We start from the raw sequence: 24,464 nt of genomic DNA, 5'->3' as shown, positions 1-24,464 counted from the left end.
TCCTGCTTTTGCTGGGCGCTAAGCCAAGTAAATGATCTAAAGCATTCAAAATAGACGCCAAAATTAATAAATTTTTACTCATATGAAATTCAGGACCGTGCGCCCTGTTTTATGAAGCATGAGTGCTGTCAACAAACTAGAGGGGATTTTTAAATAAAGTCATCCCCCTGTAAATTTAATCAACGCCGTTTCCTCCAAACAGCAAGACAGCTTCCATCAGACAAAGCTTAGCGAGCACGGCGCAATCGTTTGAAAGGTTTGCACGAAAATGGAGCACTTTGCCGAGCGAATTATCTTCCAAACCTCTAGACCCACAAACCTTCTCTGGTGAGTTAAAACGACATTAAATTCCACCCGTATAATGCGCGCAGCCCACAGAAATGCCGAAAGACAATGAACTTCGCACCAGCCCCAGAACTGTAATTGCGCTTAGAGGCCGTGACTCACAGTCTCTGCTCACCCACGTGGGTGCCTAGTTCGTAGAGGTCCCCGCCTCCACCCCTCGCCCCCGTGATACTCTCTATCAACACCTGTCACAGCATCACATTAGCACTGGCTGTGTCCACTCAGGTTCCCTGCTGGGCTGAGGACCAGTTAAGACGCAGAACCTGTCTTGTTAACTCGTTTTTTCCCCTGCGAGCCGGGGCCTAGGAGGCGCTCACCTTGCTTGATTGAATGAAAGACGCCGTTCACTTCTGTTCAGGAGGGTGTAAGGAGACATTTTACATTACGTTTCCCATTTCACTCTTGTGATTACACCCAGACGGTCAATTTAATGAAACGCAGAAAATGGAAATGATGTGGCGGGTTGTAATAAATGCCAGCGCAGGAATTCCTGAAGAGTGTGCTTCCCAATACAATGCGGTATTGTGCTCTTTCCAGGGGCCATCATTTCTCCAGCGCATTTTGGCGGGTTCCAATGAACTAAATGTCATTTATGACAATATCCATTACCTGTACTCACTGCCACCTGACGGGAATCACATTCAGAGCAACACCGTCTCCGAAGCTGTCAGTTTCTAAAGAAACATACCCCTTCCCCACGAAGAGAGAGAAATAGGCATGTGTGATGTTCTGATGAAAATCCAACCATACGTGAGAAGTGGGAAGATAATCTGGTACAAGTGAGGAAAAGTCAATAAATTCCATGAAATGTCAGTGGAATACAAATGATGGTTTTATGGAATATAATCAGCTGGGTAAAACAGAGCTGAACTTTGTTTACACAACTTCTAATATAGTCCGAGAAGATTTCTCGCGACCCAAACTCGTTAATAAATGTAGAAGCAATGGCCCTTTCTTATTGTTGCCCATTATTATTGAAACAGAACAGAATTTTCTGGGAAAATCCATCTCTAAGGAATAACATCAATCCCAACCTGTTCTTTTTTTTTTTAACGTTTATTTTTGAGAGAGAGAGAGAGACAAAGAGAGACAGAGTGTGAGCAAGGGAGAGGCAGAAAAAAAGGGAGACACAGAATCCGAAGCAGGCTCCAGGCTCTGAGCTGTCGGCACAGAGCCCGACACGGGGCTCGAACTCATGAGCCATGAGATCATGACCTGAGCTGAAGTCGGACGCTTAACTGACGGAACCACCCAGGCACCCCCAACCTGTTCTTTTGAATCCCAGTTTGACTCATGTATGTTTTGATCTGACAGAGGAAGCATCTGTTAGATAAAATACAGTGATAACTAATTTATCTGACACCAGTTGGAAAATTCGTTATTTTCCAGGTAATAGACGGTGGCTCTCCCAAATATCATTTTTAGTTTAGCTCTTTTTAAATGGAAAGGACACATAACAGCCTTTAGACAGGGATGACAATAATTCAACACCTTCTTGGTGCTCAGGATCATTTCTGGGAACACTCACTATTATAAAAGCAATGGGTAAGTTTGTTGTGTTGTTACATGTTCCCAACTGCTAAGCTTCCGAGTCCCTGAGGTTGGTTGTTCCTTTGCTGTGAAACCGTGCTACAGTTTCTTTTACCCCAGTCTCCATGCCAGCTTCTGACGGCCTTTTTCCCCTTCCTTTGTCCTTGCCACACGGAGTGACCTGGGCCCCGCTCCACGGAAGATTCTCCAGCCCATCCTTCTCAAGAGATTTACCACTGCAGGCTCTGGATGTCATTTCAGATTCAACCCTGCAGGCTTTAGGCATAGAGTTCCCGCCTAGAAAAATCCATCGTTTGGGCACATCGTGGGTGGCCAGGGCTCTTGGCCTTGTCAGCAAGCCCTCCTCCAGGCAGTCAGCACTCATAAGCAACCCGGCACCCTCTACAAAGTTCCACATCATTTTTAAACATTAGATTTTTAACTCTGGTTTTTAGACATCATAGATCTCTTAAAGAAAAAGGCTAGGACCTGTAGGTCAGGTACCAACCACACCACTAGGTGCCCTGCTCTGTGACAATTCTGTCCCTCAGAGATTAAAGCCAAACCATAGTCTTGGGTGGTCTTTTTCAAATGGAGATCCACAGGGGTACAGTATTTATTCCCAGAGAATTTTTTTTTAATTTTTTTAATGCTTATTTATTTTTGAGAGAGAGAGGCAGAGCACAAGCGGGGGAGGGACAGAGAGAGAGTGGGAGACACAGAATCCGAAGCAGGCTCCAGGCTCTGAGCCGTCAGCACAGAGCCCCACGTGGGGCTTGAACTCAAACCGTGAGATCATGACCTGAGCTGAAGTTGGGCGCTTAACCGACTCAGCCACCCAGGCGCCCCAATACCTTTTTTACTCACAAAAATATTCCATTAAATGATTTGATCTGAGCAACTTTAAGGAGTAAAGCAAGTTATGATTTCAAACCAACTCTTGACCAGTGTTGTATTGATAGATGAATATTCATATTGACCTTACTAAAAGGTTTCACCCAAACGTTAGAAGGAGGGGCATGGGCGCATGTGGGTTTGTGCAGGTGAAAATGAACACCTGAGTACATGCATTGTCCAAGCACGAATCCTGTAGACTTACCTGTGCTGAAAAAGGAATTTAAAAAAAAGGGCGGGGGGTGGGGGGGGGCTCCACAAGACAACAGAGTTTTCTCTATAAAAAAAAATGGGAAGTTAAGCTCTGTCATCATCTCTTAGTGAAGTTCCTCAAAGAAAAACTAGTAGGGAAAACAGAAAAAGGTAGACACTATTAAATAAGTATTCAGTCCTGGAGGTCAACTCCCCCATCCTTCCTGTTTGTGGAAATTGCCCCCAGCCTGCACAGGGGTTAGTCACTCCTCCGGAGTGCTCCTTCATCACCACTTAGAAAGAGTATTTATCATGTGCTCCAGATCAAAGTATTATATCCTCACTTGCAGAAAACCTGAGAAATCCACTGAAAAGGAAATTTAAAACATTCATAATTATTCCACCATCCAAAGACAACCACTGTTAACATTTTGAGGTGTCTCTTGATGTTTTCTTTCTGTTCATGTTATGAATAAAATTGGAGACTTGTAAGATTTTATGACCTGATCTTTTAAGTTATGGATGTAATATTAACATTCCCCATGTTATTTCAAAAGTGTAAATATAATAAAAATTTGTAATATTCCATCTTAGAGATCCCATAATTTACTCAGCCATTTCTTTACAAAGATTTGGACTGTTTCTGAGTTTCACATGTTATAAATAACGATGATATTCATGTATTTTTGCATAAAACATTTTGTTTCACTTAGAACATTCCCCTGAGAAAAGTCCCAGGAAAGGCAATTTGCTGGATCCGAAAGTAAAGATAGTTTTGAGGGTCTTGACATGTTGCAAAGCTGCTTATCGAAAGCCCTGTATTTATTTCAGTAGCACGAGACACCTAATCTCTGCCCCCGCAAACTCCACCACGGGGTTTTCATACTTTTTCTTTTCTTTAATGTTATGGGTAAAAATGCTCTTTGGTCACTGCTTGAATTTACATCGTATCGCTTATAAGTTGGATCTCTCCTTGGGATTGCTAACCACTTGCTTTCCAAACAGAAGAATGGATTCTTTTCCTTTAAAATATTCATCTACCACCTTCCATTTTTCTTGCCTACCTGAAAAAAACTTTTATTTTGTACAGTGAGCAGTTTCACATCACTTCCATGACACGTCATTTTTCTTCAATTTTTCATTTGAATGTTTTTCGACAAATACCCATTTTAAGCCTTCTAAGTAGACCAATCCATCAATACATTTCGTTTTCCCTTCATTGTGAGTTTCTTATTGTAATTTTTAGAAATTTGAGAAACATCTACTTTTATGGCCTTTTTATATTTTTATGGTTTAATTTTTATTTAACTCTTCAATCCATCTGGAATTTATTTTGGCATGTGGCAAAGGTTTAAATTAACTTTCTCTAAATAGTTAACCAATTGTTCCAATACCACTTGTTGAATATATTAAGTGCTCACATTTACTGAAAGTATTTGAGGTAAAATATTCACTTCTCCACCAGAGATTCCAGTGACATTATAACTTTTGAGATATTCTCATTTTTGTTATTTCCTACACAGTGTATCACTGTAGTTTTTATTTTCTCCTTGGTCGATAATTGCTTTAGGAGAATATCTTAAGATTTCTAAACGTTTACAGTTTGTATCTCAAAATATCTCCCCTGATGTCTATTCACATTAGGCTCAGAGAATGTGGCCTGTGTCAATTTCCTTATCTGATTTTTTTTTCTATTTCTGTGTTTCCTAAATTCTAAAATGCCACTTTTCATAGTTGTTTTTTTCTTTTTTCTTCGATTTTTGAAATCACAATGCAATACATCTCACGATCAACACAGTGAGTGAGTTCTGGGGATTCTTTTTCTCGCGAGCTCTTAGTAAATCAAAGATGTCTTAAGACTTTTACTTCATTTTTTCATCTCTTCCGTCGCACCTCTTTCTTGAGTCCATCGGTTGGCTCTCTGCTATCTCTACAACATAGTTACAGTCTCCTTGTCATCAATTTTATCTCCCTGTCCTTTTCTTGTGTGACTGGACTACTGACACTTGTCTCCACGGCTTTGATGTCTTGCTGACTCCAGAACGCTCGGTTTCTCCTGCATCTTGATTTCACCCGAAATCATGCCTCTCCCTTTCCAGCCTTTGTCACCTCAGGCCACCCTGCCTCCCGAGAGTCTAAGCTAGTTTCACGGGGGCAACCTCTTGTAAAAAGACAAGTCAGTGTCCCATGTTTCTTAGGTTTCTGGCTGTACACCTATTTTGCAGGAAGCCAACATCTAGGAGCGTTTAGAGAAGTGGAGGTCCCCTTCTCGCAAACTGCAGAACGTTTTGTAGGTTCGGGGGTATTCCTTGCTTGTATTTCTTCGAGAGGCTGATCTATCTGGATCTGGGTAATAACCGAGTGGCTGAATTAGGAGTTGGGAAGGGAGATCTCTCAAAGACCCCTGGGGCAAGGAACCTTATTCACCCAAATCCTTTACTAAGGAATGTGTGAGTCTGAATCACCAGTGTGCACATATGGATAAGACAACATGGCCGTTGGGTCCAACACCACAAAACGCTCACGAATGGTAAGGCCTGCCAGGTGTTTAATGATATTGCTGATCAGATGAACTCTGGTTGTTTAAAGTAAGATTTCCTATGGCATGTGGCAACAATTGGCCCTATCAGGTGTAGAGCCTAGCCACAAGGTCACGCATGGCAGGCAAAACTGAACTTCAAGGCAACCTCCTACAGCGATGCTAAATAGCTCCAATCCCGGGTCCAGTCCACTTTGCTAAATTAAAGAATAAATATGCTGCATCTAAATAAATTACAACATTATGGGGAGCCTGGGTGGCTCAGTTGGTTAAACGTCCAACTTCAGCTCAGGTCACGATCCCGTAATTTGTGAGTTCGAGCCCCGTGTCAGGCTCTGTGCTGACAGCTCGGAGCCTGGAGCCTGCTTTGGATTCTGTGTCTCCCTCTTTCTATGCGCCTCCCCAGCTTGCACTCTGTCTCTGTCTCTGTCTCTCTCTCTCAAAAATAAAAACATTTAAAAAAATTTTTTTACTTAAATAAATTATAAGATTAAAAAATAAAAATATAAAAATCACTAACTAAGCTGTACAGAAATATTTTTCTATACTCATCTGAACCTGGGGAAGAACAAATGTTTTTTGCATTTATTTTGCAGGCTCTTATTCTAATGTTCTACGATAAAATCTGGCAAGTTTAATGATGTCTTTTTTTTTTAACTTAAAAACTATGAGTAGAATATTGTAAGACTGAACACTGAGGAAAAAATATGCTTTTAAAACGTTTTAGCTAAAGGTTTACACTAAGTTCATGGCATTATAAATCCATGTCTTAAAATGGGCTGAATTCGGGACATTTACTTGATGTTGTAAGAGCAGTATCCTGTAATGGGGCAGGAAATTAAGCTGCTTCAAGTCAGAACACAAAATAGACTCAACGTGTAAAATATGCTAATGGTAACACAGTCTCACTGCCAATAGCAGGGCATATTTTCTGTCATTAAAATATTTCAGTGCTTAACATAGCTATTCAGAGTGTAAGGCTCACTGACACATTCTAACCTTTGTAAATGCTGACAATCCAATACCTTTTGTCACCAACCCCTAAATCAATGCTTCTCAAACATGTGCTCGTGTCAGAATGTGTGAACCATCATGGGATGCTTTTACCAGGCCCAATGGAATACGAATAAAATTAAACTTTACTTTACGATACTTGCAATGTTGGACAAAACAGAGAACTATTTTCTCTCATATTTCAGTGTGACAGAGGTCAGGGGCCACACATTTAAGAAACGCCTATAGAAGAGGCAACTAATTATAAAATGTTTTGCTGCTAAATTGATTGATTTTCTTGAGAATCTGATACAGTTTAAATTGCATTGTTTAATTTTAGGTATGTGATCTAGGGCAGTGAGAAGTAAAGATGTTTTCCCTTGAGCAAGACCTGGGTTTGGTGAGGTCATTGCCTCCTCCAGACCTGCAGGCTCCTTACTAATAATGCGATGACACCACCTCATAGGAACGTTGGGTTTCATAAATAAACATAGCGTTTATTTTCTTGTTGTTTGTTCTGTAATTGCTAATTTTTTTTTACTTTTTACTCTGGACATTTTCAAGTGTAAAGATAGAAGATGGTATAAGGAACCCCAAGGGCCGCTCACTCAGCCCCCCCATCAACAACCCAAAGCCAATCCTGACTCACCCACTACCCACCCTCCCCCATTATTTTGTAGCAAATACAAAACATCGTGTCATTGCATCAGTAAATATTTTCATAGGCATCTATAAAAGATACTCTTCTTTAACACGATCATGATACTGTTTTCGCAGCTTAAAAGTTAGCAATTGACAATAAAATATTAATTTTCCAATCTTCTTATATCATCAATGGTATTGTAACTCCTGTTAGTTAGTTAGTTAGTTAGTTAGTTAGTTAGTTAGTTAAAGTCGGGATCCAACTAGGGTCCACATATTGCAAATGCTTGATGTATCTTTTAAGTTTCATTTGATCATTTCAGTTCCCCATCTACTCTTTTCTTTTTTTGTTGTGTTTTTTTTTCCTTTAAAATATATTTGTTGAAGAAACTGGGCTGTTTGTGCTGTAAGGTTTCCCACTGTCTGGATATTGGTGGTTGCAGAACCATGGCTTGGTTTAACACATCTCTCTGAACGCTGGATTCCTTGTAACTGGATGTTAGATCTGGAGCCATGATTTTCACATGCGGCGGGGGTGGGGGGGTAGGAACCACAGAGGGCAAGCGTACTTCATAGATGGTATTGTGTTTTTCATCAAGAGACACACAATGTTTAGGTGTCTCTTTTTGTGATCTCATTAGCAGGTATTGATATACTGCGCTTAGAACCATGAGTGCCTTGGCGGTTGCAAAATGATCATCTCATTCTATCATCCCTTCTTTAATAGATGGAATACTTCTGTAACGATATATTTTCCTCGTTTACCACTGGTCACTCAGTGGTACGACTGCACCCACCAACACTGATTAATGCATTTCGTTATCATTATTAATTTAGGGAATTAAACACAGTTCATATATTTAAATCCTTTGTCGTTTTCATTCTTTTTTTTTAATGTTTATTTTTGACAGAGACAGAGACAGAATGTGAGTGGGTTAGGGGCAGAGAGAGAGGGAGACACAGAAGCAGAAGCAGGCTCCAGGCTCTGAGCTGTCAGCACAGAGCCCGACGCGGGGCTCGAACTCACGAGCTGTGAGATCATGACCTGAGCCGAAGTCGGACGCTCAACTGACTGAGCCACCCAGGCGCCGCCATGTCGTTTTTATTCTTATTGATGCCCAGATTGTCCCATTTTATGCTCGTAAGAGCCTATGCTAAGTTGGCTCCTGAGTCCTTGTGATGAAGTTCTAGGAATCCTGATTACCAGAGTTAATTACATAATGTTTCCAGTCTCATTTTGCAGATTTCCATCCCCGAGCCATTGTCCCATGAGTCCCAGGTCCTGCCAAGTGGGAAATGATATTTAGAGACCATAATCTGGGCACTAGGGGTGCCGTTGCAGGTAAGCTGGTCATTTGGTCATTGTTTCGAAGACTTTTCAGTGAATGGAGCTAGAAAACACATCCTATTTTGTTACTTTTGTTTAAGATCAAATTCCTCAGGGGTTCTCACAGATACTTACAGTTCAACTTTAGGACTATCAGGTTTTCATTTCTCTTTTACACCCATCTCTCATTTCTCCCACACCAAGAAGCTGGGCTCTCAAGAATACCAGAAATATATTGGATGATCACTTTTGCATTGTTCATTTGCTTTATCCCACAATACCCACACAGCGGTCTCAGGTAGCATTTCAAATGCTGCCACCCACAATAAGATTACCATCGAAAGTTTTATCGTTTTTAGTTCTCTTTGTCCTTGGATATACTCACATAGAGTCAAACTTATATGTGTTAAAGTCTTGGAATAATTCTTCTCTCTGTGCGGTTAATGCCACCAACTCAAAGCACAGATTTTTCTTTAGCTTTGTTTCTTTATTTTCGATTTGTAGAGATTATAGTTTTTAAATCTAATGTCATTTTACAATTTTGTAAAAACTTCTGCAGATTCCAGAGTAAAATGTCTAAGACAGATGAATAGGAAGAAGTTTAGCTCCCATCCTTCTCCTCTATACCTTATTCTCTCTCTTCCCATATATTAGCTCTTGGGTTTGTTTTGTTTTGTTTTCAACTCTCCACAAATTTCATCTCACCTTACAGGGGCCATGCTAATACTCTCTGTATTGGTAATTTAGTAGATGTGCTCCTGAAGCAAACACAGACGATTGTTTTGCAAAGTAGCTGTAACTATAACGCACACGCAGTATGCCTGTACATGGAGGTCACTTACTGAAGGGCAACTAGAATCTTATCTGTATCTTATAATCTTCTCCAGAAAAGAAAAAGCCCCCACTTCTCTAGTCTTCAACTGGAATTGCATGAGGTACCCTGGAGACAATCCTTTCTCACATTATTATTCATCCCACACCCAGCACAGTGTCTGGCACGCTGTAGAGAGTCCCTCGATATTTGCTGAGGGAACGTCTGAATGAGTCCCTGAATGAATAACTCTCCTTAGACTTCCTGCAGCTGCCAGCATGGACGCCAAACACGAAGGCCACAGTGCAAAGCATCATTTATCTTTTCGTGGGCACAGTGTGTTTGGGATTAGGTTTTTAAATGGAGCATGGTTGCATTTAATGCATACATTTAACACATCACTGCTCTATTCGATACGTGTATATTTTACTGTAGCGTAAACCTAATATACAGGAAAAATTGTGAGTCCAAAACTTTGCCTTGTCCTGATCAGAAAGGAAACTCTGCTCAACCATTTTGAACTTGGCAGAATTAAAAGCTTGTCAGCATTAAATGCCAGAGGGAAGGGATCAAGAGAAGGCATCATCTAAGTAGACTAGGAGTGCTGTCCTTGGTGACCTGCCATGCGGAAAGAGCGGAGAATTAGAGGCAGAACAGCCAGTGTCCAAAAAGGGAATGATGTGACTCTCCAACCAAGCCTCTGGACTAACAGTGTTTGGAAGAAAGAAATTATTTCCTCAGTTTCAGGTAGAACAGGATTGAACACACATACACACAAGAAAGAAATCCGGATAGACTCTGTTATGACAAAGGATAACGAACATTTTTGAAGAATTTCTCTTATTCCTTAAAGAAAACTCAGAAACAAAGGTATAATCAGAATTTTGTCAAGTCTCGTCACCCCTGGAAACAGACCTTCTATTCACTCTGTGTCCACGGGAGACACAGAGAAGTCACACAGGCCTGCCCCAGTATTGCTCTCAATCCAGAAGAAGAAAGAAGATGTCCATGTAAATAATTACAAACCCAAATGAAGCCTTGGGGTCCCAAGCAAGAATGAGCTGCTGTTCACCAAAGAGCAGGAAAAAAAAAAAACACTATACGCTGACGACCTCCCTGGAGACGGACGGAGGAGACAGTACCTATGGTGGGCATTGCAGGAGTCACAGATGTTCACCGATGAGCTTGGCATGCCAAGGGCCCAGCATTGGCAAAGGTTCAAGAAGGCAGGTCCGGTTTGGTTACAGCACTGGGCACATGAGAGAAATGGGGGAGGAGCGCCTGGGTGGCTCAGTCAGTTAAGCATCTGACTCTTGATTTCCACTCAGGTCACGATCTCACATGGGATCGAGCCCTGCATCAGGCTCTGTGCTGACCGCATGGAGCCTGCTTGAGATTCTCTTTCTCTCTCTCTTGAAATAAAGTTGAAAAAAAAAAAAGAAATGAGGGACAAGAGAAGCCAGGTAGCCCAGGCCAAGCTACGTAAGGACGTCAATGTTGTTCAGGGGTTGAACTCTCAGAGGAGGGCACAAATGGGGCCCACTTAAGGTTTCTGACAAGGGATAGAACCTTCAACAAATAAATGTCCGCTATGCATTCACTCTGTGCCAGGCTGTGAGTCAGATCTGAGAGTATAATGGTGAAAAGACGCAGAAGCCCCTGCCCCTAAGGGGCTCAGAGCGTAGAGGGAGAGTCAAGGGAGGAAATTATCGCCGTGCTGGGGGCTGAGGATGAGTCATCGATGGGAGAACCTCCAAGGGGATGAGGGAAGACTGATGGAGAAAGTACTTCATTAGCTAGACCCAGCCCTGGGAAGGGAGGCGTACGTTATGTGATGTTCGTTAATTTCTACACAACTCGAATGTATTCATGTACGCAGCCACACGTTATTAACTTTCAGAAGTGGAAACCTGTCCAAAACAATTGCGCGTGTGCAGAATGACGAAGAGACTGGAATCACTTCTGGGAAGAGGCAATATTAAAGGCCATCAGTCACTGTCCAGGACTATCATTGCTGACCCCGGGGACGTGGGGCTCAGCAGAAAGTGCTCCAAACCTCAGATCCTGGACCGGGTTTCTTGGAACCGTTTGTGATGCAGCATCCCCACGGGGTTTGCTGTTTGGATAAACGAGCCACCCAGACGAGCACTAGAAGTTCAAACTGCCCAAGTGCCCTCTCGGACCATAGCCGCCTTCTCCTCTCCTCAGCCCCCGCCCCCCTACCATCCCCGCCACCACCCAGGAAGGTCACAGTCCGCTCAGGAGGCAGGAAATGCTGTAAGAAAATAATTCCTAAGATGCTAAAGGAAGGAAGCCAGCAAGCAAGCACACCAAGTCTCACCTGGGTGGGAAGGGAAGGCAAGGACGGCATCAGGGGCTCCCCTGAAGACATGATGACTGAACTAGAACATAAACAAGGGCTCGCATGAATGACAGGGGAGAGACACGGGGCATAAGAGGCAGAGGGCGATGGTCCAAGAACTGGGACACTTTGCGCAATGTCTGCCATTGGAGAAGAGCCACGAGAAAGGACACGGGGAAGCTTCGTAGGTAAAACCAGGCCCGGAAATTCACTGGGAGGCAGTGCCCAGAGGACATCCACATGGGGCATCCCTAACAGCCACATGCTTGTCCCCCACTTGCCCTTGGAATGTCCTACCAAGTACAGCAGCCAGCAGCACCCGCCCCGGGACCACAGATCCCACTTGGTAACCGCAGCCCAAGAGGGGACAGTCAAGTCCAGGCTGTGAAGGTGGAGGACCACGCGTCCAGTCTGCCTGGGCCATCTCGGTCCCAAGAAAACCGGGACAGTTGGCCGCCCTACAGAAGCTTACATAACTCATACGAAGAGCGTTATAAACAGTAACTCAATATACAGAGCAACACAACAGACACTTTCAAGAAACTTCTCTACCTGGCCCCAGGCATCCGCCTGGCACAGCCATTTTCCCACCACCCAAAAGAGCCCTCAAGAATTCCTCGGCTCGCCCCCAATCCAGATCCAAGAAAATACGGTGTGTCCACAGAATGACCCGAGCCTCGCAGAACCTTAGTCCGTCAGGAGCCTCTTTGCAAGCCATGCCTGCACTTCTGCGATGTAGGCCAGAATTGGCCCAACAAAAGGAAACATTTCCAAACTCCAAATAAGCCAATCCAAACATAATGCTTAAAATCCCTCATGATAGGGAATAAATTCCATTATTGCCTCCACATCCAGCCCTATGTCTTTTCTTGCCGGACATGGCTCGCGCGCTCTCTCTCTCTCTCTCTCTCTCCCCCCCCCCCCCGGCCTGCACATAAACTCACCTCTTTTGTGTGGCTCTCTCGATCTCTGGTTTTTCTCCTTGACCAAAGAAAGAAACGAGAAGGCTCCCTCCAGCCCCCACTCCATCCTCACAGGAAGGCTACCAGTACAGCTCCTTGTCCCAAGTCCCGCATTTTTCCAAGATGGCAGACACGAACGAGACCTCTGCCTTTGCCACAGCAGAATACCAGCCCCGGCATCCCCTGCAGAGGAACTCGTGTTCGGCGGCAGAGATGAGAGGTTGAGAGGTGAGCGCACTTACTTTCGTCCAAGCGGAGAGGGTGACGCAGCGGAGTTGCCTGAAGTGACCCAGTCTCACGGTGCTTGAAGACAGAGCATCTCTGAGCAGGGACCAGCCTGCTCTCAGGGAGAAGGGATGTCTGAGCACAGACAGCAAGGGCATTGTCAGGACGGGACCCGTCTCTCAGCACTCGTGACTTGTAGGGGAAGCTGCATTTGGGGCTGTCTTGACCTTTACGCCACCCATACCCACCATGTAACCTACCTGGTGAAAGTGACAAAAAATAATAATAATACACAGTACCCACCCCCCCTCCAAATGAGTCTAGGAAGACAGCGTTAGAAGAGGAAAGCGTCTGCATAGTTCCAAAGCCAGAGCCCGAGTCTCCAATAACAGACCCCATTCTTTCATGCTTGAGAAACAGCTGATTTGCAAAAAGCTCAATGATAATGAAATTCAGCGTTCACGTGTGCCAGAGCCGGTCAGAACAGCATGTCCCGCCGCATGCACAACATTCATGTATTTGCTCTGTGCCTCGACTGGGAACAGAGTACAAGTTATTCCAATTAACACATTCTTGTCTTCTCCTCACAGACCATGAGCTCGCTTTCTCATTAGATCGCTAAATCTTTGGAATATTTAAGGAGCATAACTGCATTTGACCAAGATTACTCACTAACAAAGGAATGAGCTATTCAAGCTCAAATGGCGTGCTGCTCTAAAACATTATCCACACAGGCCAGAAACAACACGGAAACTCTCCTATCTGGAGAATACGCGAGCGTTCATTTTGACCGGGGAAGGAGCTGACAATACCCTATACGTGCGAGGGCTGTGTCCATCTTCCTCCACCAGAAATTTCAGAAGTTGGTATACACTTCCCAAGTTACAAACTATTACATAAATAACTTGGAAATGTCAAGTGATATTTCTTGAGGCCTGCCAACAGCTGAACCACCAGGAAGCTCATCGCCAAGATACTCGTGAAAAGTTCAGAAGAAGTTCCTTCGAGAAAGACGTACTCACAGCAAACAGATTTCTTCTCCTTAGGAAAAAAAAATGCATAAGTCAATAGTTGCATTAAGGAGAAGGAAAATTAGGTTTGTCGTAAGGGTTTAAGAAAAAAGACTTTTAAAAGAAGTTTGGAAATGAGACTCTACGAAGACTTCGTTATTAATATATTATTATTACTACTAGTATTAAAAATTCATTCAAACATTTCTCTCATACTTTTCCTTCCCACAGATTAGATGTAAAAATGTCTTAACTGAGCTTAAGGGCAAAGAACAGGCACTTGGCTTTGCTACCGCCTTGGCTGTGTGATCTTGGGTAAGACCCTGTTCCTCTCTGGGGCTGGGGCTCCTCACCTGAAAAAACAGAATCCCTACATGTCCTTCCCACTCTGACTTGCTATAATTCCAAATGCCTGTCAGGGCCACAGACCCAGCCCTCCGCCTCCCCGGCAATGGAAACAGTAGAGAAAACACAAGTTGGAGAGGCATTTTGAACTGAGAAATCATACCAACAGGCGGTCAATGGCGTCCAAGAAAGGAAAGAGTCAACTGTGACCCCATCCATAGCATCATAACGCCTTAGGATTTTACAAGTACACAATTTTACAGACACAGAATGAGTCACGTGAGAGTCTGGGTTTGATTTCGGGAGCATAACTCAAATTCTTAAAAAGGACACCCGTCGAAGGCAAGGCTGGGGCAGGGCAAGGGAGGTGTGCGAAGTCAGATTGTAAGAGCTAAAGGGCATAGGGAAAAGTAGCAAGAGACAGTAAGAATTTGAAAATCAACTGGTCACTGAGGGAAGTGATAGATCAGAGTGTAGGAAACAGAATTTTTAACTTAAAAAAAAATCTTGAATCCACTTAAACGTGGGCAGTGAAGAGACAAAACACACGCCAAATTAGGGGCTCCTTACCTAACTGAAGGTAGTAACTGAACCTAATTGAGAAGGTCACAGAGGAGAAGGCATGATGGGTACAAACAGGTGTACAAGGACCTCTGCAACATGAAATCAAGGCGTGTTCTGCATGGCTACCCGCTTACATCGGAATTCACCCTAGGTTAATTTTGGGGAAGTCAGAACCCACCACTAACTCAACACCCAGCCTTGTCCTGCCTGCCTGGAGTCCAAGTTACTAAAGCTTTGTTCTGCCTCTGTGTGTCTCGTCCTCGAAAGGTGGCAAGGCACCCGTTACACCACCATGTATGCAGGCGAAGACCATGCAGGGACCACGGGAAAACGAACATGGGCGCTGATTCCTAAGTGTGCGTAACCTCCTTTTATCCCACGACGGTTGCCAGTAAGAGGAAGCGTATTCCAGCAAACCCACAAGGTCTGGGAAGACACACCTTCCGTATTTCCCTACACCTAACAAACGCTAAACGCACACACACACAACAACGAAAACAACAACAAAAACCCACAAAAATAAAAGACTACTTTGTGCAAGACCAAGAGTTTCGCTAACTTTTTCTTGTCAATGTAGAGTCTCCATTTTTTTTTTTTTTTTTGACGTCCACTTATTTTGAGAGAGACAAAGTGCATGTCGGGGAGGAGCAGAGAGAGAGAGGGAGACAGAGAGTCCGAAGCAGGCTCCAGGCTCTGAGCTGTCAGCACAGAGCCTGACGCAGGACTCGAACCCACGAACTGTGAGATCGTGACCCGAGCCGAAGCCGGACGCTTAGAGGACTGAGCATTCCAGGTGCCCCAAGTTTCGCTAACTTTGAAAAAAAAAAAAAAGAAATGACTTCCCACCGAGAAAGACTAGCCTGGAACAGACTTTTAAATCTGTCCCCATAATAAACTTTGGAGGCCCCAAGTTTAAAGTTTCAGTGCACTACAGGCGAGGATGGTGAGGGCTGCCTTCCTCCTTCCCAGAAGGAGACATGGGTGACGTGACTGACAACCACAACAGCCACAGAGAAAGAACAAACTGCACAATTCAAGACTCCGCTTCCTAGAACCGACCGGCCTTCAGCCGTTTGCCTGTGAACAGGTCCTCCCTGGGATCAACTCCAAAACCACCATGAGCAACGACAAAAGAATTTACCCTAGAGAATTTACCCCTTCTGGACCACAAGCCCTTCACCGAACACGGGTTAACCACCTTGTATGACCGATGCAACCAAATGTCAGGATGCTTCCATTGCAAGGATATGCTCACCAAATGGGAAGTCAGCGCCATTTTAACATCAGCTATCATGTTCCGCCCGGATTTTGAAGGAAAAATGTCGTTCCTAGTGTGATAATAATCATGTGTATAAATGCCATCGGCATAGCTAATTCTTAAGTCCTGAAGGTGCTAAGTTAAGAATGAGCTGAGGAAGCAACTCAGTGATATTAAGTCATTCCCTTGGGTCTAGTACGGTCTACTAAGGTTTAACAGCAGAAGCAGGATTACGAGGAAAGGAGATCATTTTCTGGGTGATTCTCTTGAAAGGAGCAGGCAGCTATATCTCAGAGGGGCAGCCTGAAATCGGAGTGCAGTAGTCTCAGTTTTTGCAAACACCCGTCTGGGTGTCCTTGAGTTGGTCACTTATACATCCAGAGTCTCTGTTTCCTTGACTCGTAAAACGAGGGGTTGAGCCAAGGTCCGCGGCAGCTGTAAAATTCTATGATTCTCTAAGTAACAGTTTACTGTGCTGCTGGCAGGTCCACCTTGAGAATCGGAATGATCCAATTAGCACTCTGCAGTGTGGACTATTCTAGCTGTAGTTAAAAAAATAAAATAAAATAAAATAAACAGACAAAAAACCCAACAATTTCAAGGTGGAAGGCATGCGGATCATGCAACACAGTCACTTTGTTTTTCAAAACAAATGGGAGAATCTGACGCTGAAATCTGACGGCAAAGATGCTGAAAACCGTTGTTAAATTACAAGCTGATTCGTAGCAGAAGCAAGACGAGGGCTGCCTGACTACCAACCGGTCTGCCCCGAACCACACGGTTACCCAGTTGGCTTCGGCACTGCTTTCCTGCACCAGAAGCCGCCTCGGCCCCTGCATAATCCACAGTGCGCCTTTTATGTGACTCATTAGACGCAGCCTACATCACAGCTGTGCTTTACTGGCCTCAGGGTTATGCGTTTTCCAGACACCTCCTCTAGGAGCCATTGGAAGGGTGACCTTAAAGGTCTTTGTGCAAAGTAGGCCGGGATGAAATACTCGAAAAAGCCCTACGAGGACGGTTGAAGACGGCAACTAGCGATCTACCACCTGCCCGCTTCCCATTTTATCAAACAAGTGCTCTGTGGGTAGGACAATCCTCGGGAACCCAGTCCCGATGCTATCACTTCCAGAGGCAGGCTGCAGCCTCAAGGACAGAGCTCTCTGTGTCACTCTGGCTTCAGGCCGCTGCCCCAGCAGAAAGGGGAGTCTGCACAAATCTGCAAGTGTGACAGCACAGACACCAGCTTGGACGGTCACTCGCACCCACCCGCACCTGTTCCTAGCCAGGCGATGCCAGCAGGTGATGGGGGGCGGGGGGCGGAAGGCAGGTGACAGGTACACCAGACAACTGCCCCTCACCACCCTCCGGATGTGGGCTTGGTGAGGGAGGGACAGCTCTGAAAACCTTTTAGGGACAGCTGGGGAAATTCTGAGCCAGGAACAATGCCTCATGCCACCGAAGTCACTGTGGTGTCCCAGTACGGGACAACTTGTTCCAAAGAATACAATTTACAGGGACGTCAAAGCCTAAATTATGTCGGACCCGCCAACTTGTCAAATCTCTCCGACATGATGCCGTATGAGGCAGGCCAGACACGTATGGGTACGTGCTATACGACTCCATTCATGTAAAATTACAAATAAAAAGCAAAAGCACAATCGTGACGGAAGCCAGAACGGCGTTATTTCTTCAGTGGGAGGAAACTAGGGTGTTGCAAACGCTCCATTTCTTGATCTGGATGCGACAACACAGGTATAAAGACATTTAAAAATTCGTCAAGTTCTCCCCTTCAGATACGCGTGCACTTGCCTATATCGTGCCGTGCCTTAATAAGTTAATTTAAGTATGGCTCAAGGTCCCCCGATGTCAATGGAGAATATGCCTCTTCCTCTCCTGCAGCATAAGCATATCTGAGATTCTCCGAATGGGGCCTCTGCGAAGCGAATCAGTAATAACAGTATCTACATTCAGAGCTTACATGCAGCAGGCCCTGTGCAGAGACACCTGTATGAATTACCTCCATTCAGCCTTAATGCATTTCCACAGGGTAGAGACCATCCACGTCTGCATTTCACACAGGAAGTGTGACGTGCGAAGTGAAGTAACGGGTCCAGAGTCGCAAGGGAAGTCAAGTGGTCACGTGTCACAACAGGGATTCAAAACCAAAGCAATGCTCTTAATTGGTGTTCATGTTTCACTGCACGGTGCAGACCCAGGGGAGTTCTCTCACTGGGCGAGGTTGGACTCATTCTCTCGTCCCTCTGCCCGAGAGGCTCCCCCTAGTACGATGCGGCCAGCATGCTCAGCATTAAGAGGAAAGGGAACCAAGGCATGGGGTGATGGATCGTCTCTAGCTGAGAACATTCTGGAAGTTCATTCAGGAAATACACCGAGTTTGGTGCAAAGGCCTGTGCAGCCTGTTTGCTTGGTCTTTGTTAGCAGAAAGCAGGTGCTGTTATCGACTGGTTCTAGTGTGACCTTATTCCTTTCCCTTAAGGGAAACACACGGTGGGGAGAATACAGAATATTTTCATATGCTATTCGCTGGGGCTTTTTGGAACACCATGTCTTAGGACAACATTTCTACAGTACGCCACACACTTTTAAGATCTTCTTTAGGCCTGGGGTGCCTGGTGGCTCAGTGAGTTGAGCGTCCGACTTCAGCTCAGGTCATGATCTCACGGTTCGTGGGTTCGAGCCCTGCATCGGGCTCTGTGCTGACAGCTCAGAGCCTGGAGCCTGCTTCCGATTCTGTGTCTCCCTCTCTCTCTGCCCCTCCCCTGCTCACTCTGTCTCTGTCTCTCTCAAAAATAAACATTAAAAAACATTTTTTAAAGAGTCTTCTTTAGGCCTTTTGAAAAGGCTGAGGGAACTTACTTTCCTTCAGCTTGTACACTGTTATTATATTAAGGATAATGTCTGTAGAACCTGGAGCGGGCATTAACCACTCTTTAATTAAAAAGTACATAGCTCATGGTTTTCCAGATGCCCTCTTTTATCACGTAATGCCTTCTCAGTTAGTTCCCTGAAGTTTTCCTATGAAAACCTGTTGGACCGTTGATTTTTCGATGACAAGGAGCCATAAATTACAGGCCCTGTAAAAATCCACCGGGGAGAAGGGCAGAAAGCAACTTAATGAGAACGTAGCAACCAGGCCCCAAAGCCCATCCAAAGTGTTAACTGGGCCCCATTATGTGAACACGGGATCATCCCTTGCCCAGCCCTGCTGCCCACAGTAACTATTCACACACTCATTTCTCAAGACACTTGAAAATCCTGATTGCATGTCGAAATTTTTTATTAAAAATTGGTCTCAGTGCAGCCGGGGGGCTCAGTCGGTTAAACACCCAACTCTTGGTTTCAGGTCAGGTCATGATCTCACGGTTTGAGGGTTTGAGGCCCCACATCGTGCTCTGCACTGACAGTGCGAAGCCTGCTTGGGATTCTCTCTCTCCCTCTCTCTCTCTGTCCCTCCCCTGCTCTCTCTCTCTCTCAAAACAAACAGACTTAAAAAAACAATTAGTCTTTATCTCACTCCTGCCCCTGAGCCCCCAGGTAGCTCCCTGCCCACAGGTGGGTCCCCGTGCGGCTCACCGCAACCCCAGCCCCACGGCCAAATGTCCCGAGCACAGGCCATTCAGCGGCAGCTTAGAGGATCGGAACGGCCTGCCCACAGCCGGACCGCTCCCTGCTGTCACGTCTCACATCTGTCCACGCTGCCAGAGCCTCTGCTCCTGAGGAGCACCTTCCACCTGCGAACCAGCTGCTGCACTCAAGCCCGAACTTGCCAGCTTTGACCACACGGAGGAGGACACCTCGGTCATAGGCCCGTCTTCTTCCACCCCATCGTGTGCCCTGAGAACACAGTGTAGCCCCATTCTGCATCTGCACCCGGCCCTGTGGGTACCAAGAGCCGCCAAATCCTCCAAAACCCTCCCCGACCGCCCGGTGAATTCAGGCCCTACCGGCTAGAACCCTCTGCATCTGGCAGAGTTGACCCACGCTGCTGCAGACAAGGTGTGAGTGACCTCAAAGACGTGCATGACCCTTAACGTGTTAAGGCGACAACGTGAGCCGCGAGTGGAAGAGAATCACGGCGCCCAGTGCCCAGCTTGCACGCCTCCGCCAGGCACAGCCTTGTTCCACAGTGAGCCGTCGGGAAGTCCTTGAAACACACACACACACAGCCACCCCTACCCAGTTCCCTTCTGGAAAATGGGCTTGGGAAGGAAAAAAAAAAATCAATGTCGGCACAGTCAAAAGAAAGGAGGTAAAAGCTGAGAGAGAGAAAAAATTAATGCCTAATCAGAAAACAGTGCTCTTTGAGAAACTTAACAGAAGACCACGGGGGAGGGGAAGGTTAAAAAAAAAAAAGTTACAGAGAGGGAGAGAGGCAAACCATAAGAGACCCTTAAGGACTAAGAGCAAACTGAGGGTAGACGGGGGGTGGGGGAGAGGGGAAATGGGTGATGGGCATTGAGGAGGGCACTTGTTGGGATGAGCACTGGGTGCTGTATGGAAACCAATTTGACAATAATTTATATTTAAAAAAACAAAAAGAAAGAAAACAGAAAACAGTGCCGTTGGACAACTTCAGAACTGAATAATAAATTTGGTGACGAGTAAAATGAACGAAGCCGTCATGTATATTTCTGATGAAAATAAGAAAAAGTGACTCAAGCCAACCTCCCCACCAGAGCAAGAGCCACACATTGCGTAGGAAATTGTATACAAGCATGGGCAGGCCAGCAGTCTCGGGATCCCTCCAGAGAGTCAAAGGCCTATTGTGTTAGCTGTGCCAAGGGGGAAAATATAATTATTTTGAAGTTATTTTTGAGAAACCATTTCCTGCCCGTCAGCAAATGGCAAAGCCAAAGGTAAGCTCTTTTGTGAGGTTCTTACCTGGTCATCATAGCGGTAGGTGAGGAACTGCTCCCCGGTCGTATCTTCGAGGAAACTTCCCTGAGGGGAAAGTGCAAACTCAGGAAGGAAATATGCTCCAGGAGACTTCTCTGCTGCGGTCTGAAAGACAAGGTCACCTGGTTACAAACGAGGCTCCAGTGAGCACCCCCGAAAAACCGTGATTGTACCCACTAAAGTCTGTACTAAGAAAAGGGAAGTGACCTCTCTTAGTAAAGGCCAAGGTGAGACGCACCAGGTGTCTGTGTTGAGGCACTGGTAGGCTAGGATATCACACAGCTTCACCTCAAGTTGGCGCACACGGTTATTTATTCCCCGACACCTGCCCCCTCCCCACAACCCTCCAATGATTCAGCTACCGTGTGGTTAACTTGATTATTTAAAAAAAATTTTTTTAATGTTTATTTACTTTTGAGAGAAAGAGAAGGAGAGAGAGAAAGAGAGAGGTATGAGCAGGGAAGGAGCAGAGAGACGGAGACACAGAATCTAAAGCAGATTCCAGGCTCCGAGCTGTGATCACAGAGCCCGATGCAGGGTTCAAACTCACAGACCGACAGATCATGACCTGAGCTGAAGTCGGACGCTCAACTGACTGAGCCGCTCAGGCGCCCTGCGGTTAACTTGGTTATTAAGTGTTGTTGTCACAAATCCATTGTTTCTAGGACTTTCTTTCTTTTGCTTCCTTCCTCCCTTCCTGTCTTCCTTCCTTCCTTCCTGTTTTTGTTTGTTTGGTGAAAGAGTGAGAAACAAATTTTTTCCCTACTACAAAAGAAATCCACATTCATCGAAGAAACCTTTGAAGATACGGAGGAACACAAAAGAAAACAAAGATCGCCCCGTAATCCCTTCAACCTATAATAACCACGTTTAATTGTTTTGGCATATTTCCTTTGAGACTTTACTTTCTCCTAATGCTTTGTATGTTTATGTAAAAATCCAAGATGAAATAAACATGGCTCGTGCAGGAAGACTCCATTTGGTTCAAGGAAAAGCTCATACGCTGGCGACTGAAGCATTAGACATAAGCCCCCACCGTCAGGGTTGAGGGGAGTCAGGAGGGAGAACGTCATCTCTTAGATACTATGGGTTGGGTACAACGACCCAGTGGACTTGCTACCATCACTTGTCATCACCTCCAGCCTGGGGAAGCCCAAGCGAGAAGATGCTGGAGGCTACACGGTGTCTCCCAGGATCGCTGCCTTGACTGTTGAAAATGGATGAAAGAGACACAGGAGGTGGGGAGCCCCCAGTGTGCAGCCCCATCCGATCCAAGGACACGGATCAAGGACTACGTCTCCCACAGGGGACCTCACTCCGCCTGCTTGGGCAGGAGTTAAGAATCCAAGAAAGAGGCCACAGGTGTTACTCTGAGGAAAACACTCTCTGCAAACAGGAAGAGTGAGAAATAAAAGCACCCCTCAAATACCTCTGCTCCCCCAATGGTCACATTCTCAAACTGAAACAGGAACTCTGGTTAAAGCAAAACATCCATTTGAACACCACGCTTTAAGAAGAGAAAGCAGGGGCGCCAGGGTGGCGCCAGGTCAAGCATCTGACTCTTGGTTTCAGCTCAGGCCATGAACTCGCAGTTCGTGAACTCGAGCCTCGCGTTGGACTCTGTGCTGACGGCACAGAGTCTGCTTGGGATCCCCCCGCCCCCGCCCTTCTTGTGTGTTCACTCACAAGCTCTCTCTCTCTCAAAATAAATAAATAAACTTTAAACAAAAGAGAGAGAGAGAAATCAGTATGTGATACCTTTGTGAAGGCACATAGAACAGATAACTCTCTCTTTTGGTTAGCCCTAGACTGTTCAGAAACATTTCAAGATTTTCTTATTAAATTTCATTCACACGAGGGTTGCAGCACCAAGTCGGTGACAGGAATCTTCCCAGAGCAATGTGTCCCCATGTCCCTCTTGCTTTCCCTCAGAGTGGCTTGCTTGAGTCTGGATTACTCTAGTCTAAAGTGAGGAAAATAGGAAAATCACCTGTAAAAGTTCTGTTAAGCAGCAAAGCCTCCCTTGACACAGGCCTGTCACCTCAGTGTTCAGACCACCACTGTGTTCTGGGCAGGTTTTCTCTATTATGCCAGCTTCTATGGGGAAGGCTGTGTTGCCAAAGTTATGGGGTCACTTGCAGCCTGCAGCAAAGCCAGGGTGTTAAAGGTCTGGCAGGGAAGTCTGTCCAGGCCCCGCCAGAGGTACAGACTGCATCTATCACACCCGCCCAGCCAGCGTTCTGATCACTGCTGGACATTATCTCTAAGTGGCCTGGGAAGGAAAAGGAAGAGGAGCTAATACCACAGACCCCACAGAGACAACATGGCTCTCACACATCTTAGTGCTCTTTTATGGCTCTCAACATGAAATACTAGAAAAAGCAAAAACCTCTCCAGTACTAACGTTTTCACTCCTCGGTATTTATTAGCATAGGAAAAAAAATAGCTTGATTATAGCTATGGCTGATTACCTTCTGCTTTCTGACCTGCTTTTCCAATCTTTCAATTTTATCAGGCTTAAAAAACAAAAGTGAGGGGTGCCTGGGTGGCTCAGTCGGTTAACTGTCCAACTTTGACTCAGGTCACGATCTCACAGTTCACAAGTTTGAGCCCCGCCTCAGGCTCTGTGCTGACAGCTTGGAGCCTGGAGTCTGCTTCAGATTCTGTGTCTCCCTCTCTCTCTGCCCCTCCCCTGCTCATAATCTGTCTCTGTCAAAAATAAATAAAGGTTAAAATTTTTTTATTTTTTTTAATTTTTTTTAATTAAAAAAAACAGTGAGATGGAAATTTTAATTAATTTTTTTAATTAAAAAAACAGTGAGATGGAAATAAAAAAGTCCATGTGGAAATAGGAGGTGAATTTAATGATACAATTTCTTACTTCTGTGTATGTTTCCTGGGAAGTCTGAATATGTGTCAAAGATCAATTATTCTCACCAAAGAAAAACACATCTAGGTAAAGCTCAGGAGAAATCTTGCATAACTGCAATAAAATGATGGATTTCATCTTAAGACAGTTCAGGTAACCTGATTACTAAAATGCCTGGCGAATAGTCCATGAGAATTAGTTGCTGTAGTTGTGATTTGCCTCTTTTGCCTTCAGTGTTCATAGAATGATAATTTTAAATGCCTAAGGAGACTTGCCATGTGTGCCTGGCACCATAGAGCAGAAGCCAGGCCCAGAACCCATGAGCAGCTATGTGTGAAGACACAGATCTAGTTACCAAAAGGGGGGGGGGTCGTTGGGAGATGTCTGGGAGCATCACCTGAAAACAGCTCCCTGAATACAAGGGGCCCCCTACTATAGTGATTTATATTTAGTGACCTATACATTCCACATGTATTTACTGAGCACCTACTATATGCCTGGAACCATTCTAAGAGCTCTGGGTACACTGAGGAACAAGAAAGAGGAGGTCCTTGTTTTTATGGAGGTTGCCTTCTAAGGGGAAGAGACACCTAGTATGTAAACAAGTCCATAAACAAGAGGAAGAAAGTTCTACGTGCTCTAAAGGAAGCAAACAGGGTGATAGGAGAATAAAGTT

At 45.1% G+C, this 24,464-nt stretch overlaps 1 protein-coding gene across 1 annotated transcript in view; it reads right to left on the bottom strand.

Moving 5' to 3' along the window:
• The window catches only part of ADAMTSL3 (ADAMTS like 3), a 347,278-nt gene that overhangs the window by 279,683 nt on the left and 43,131 nt on the right, over positions 1 to 24,464 (bottom strand). Inside the window, exon 2 of the mRNA XM_047086812.1 lies at positions 20,905 to 21,024. Coding sequence (XP_046942768.1) covers positions 20,905 to 21,024 — 120 coding nt within the window. The remainder of the gene's footprint in view (positions 1 to 20,904; positions 21,025 to 24,464) is intronic.

Source organism: Lynx rufus, unplaced genomic scaffold (assembly GCF_022079265.1).
Source record: "Lynx rufus isolate CCGP_SWC_20201006 ecotype Redwood Valley unplaced genomic scaffold, mLynRuf1.p SCAF_21, whole genome shotgun sequence".
Lineage (NCBI taxonomy): Eukaryota > Metazoa > Chordata > Mammalia > Carnivora > Felidae > Lynx > Lynx rufus.
Note: the sequence above shows the minus strand (reverse complement) of the source record. Positions and strands in the feature narration are given on the sequence as shown.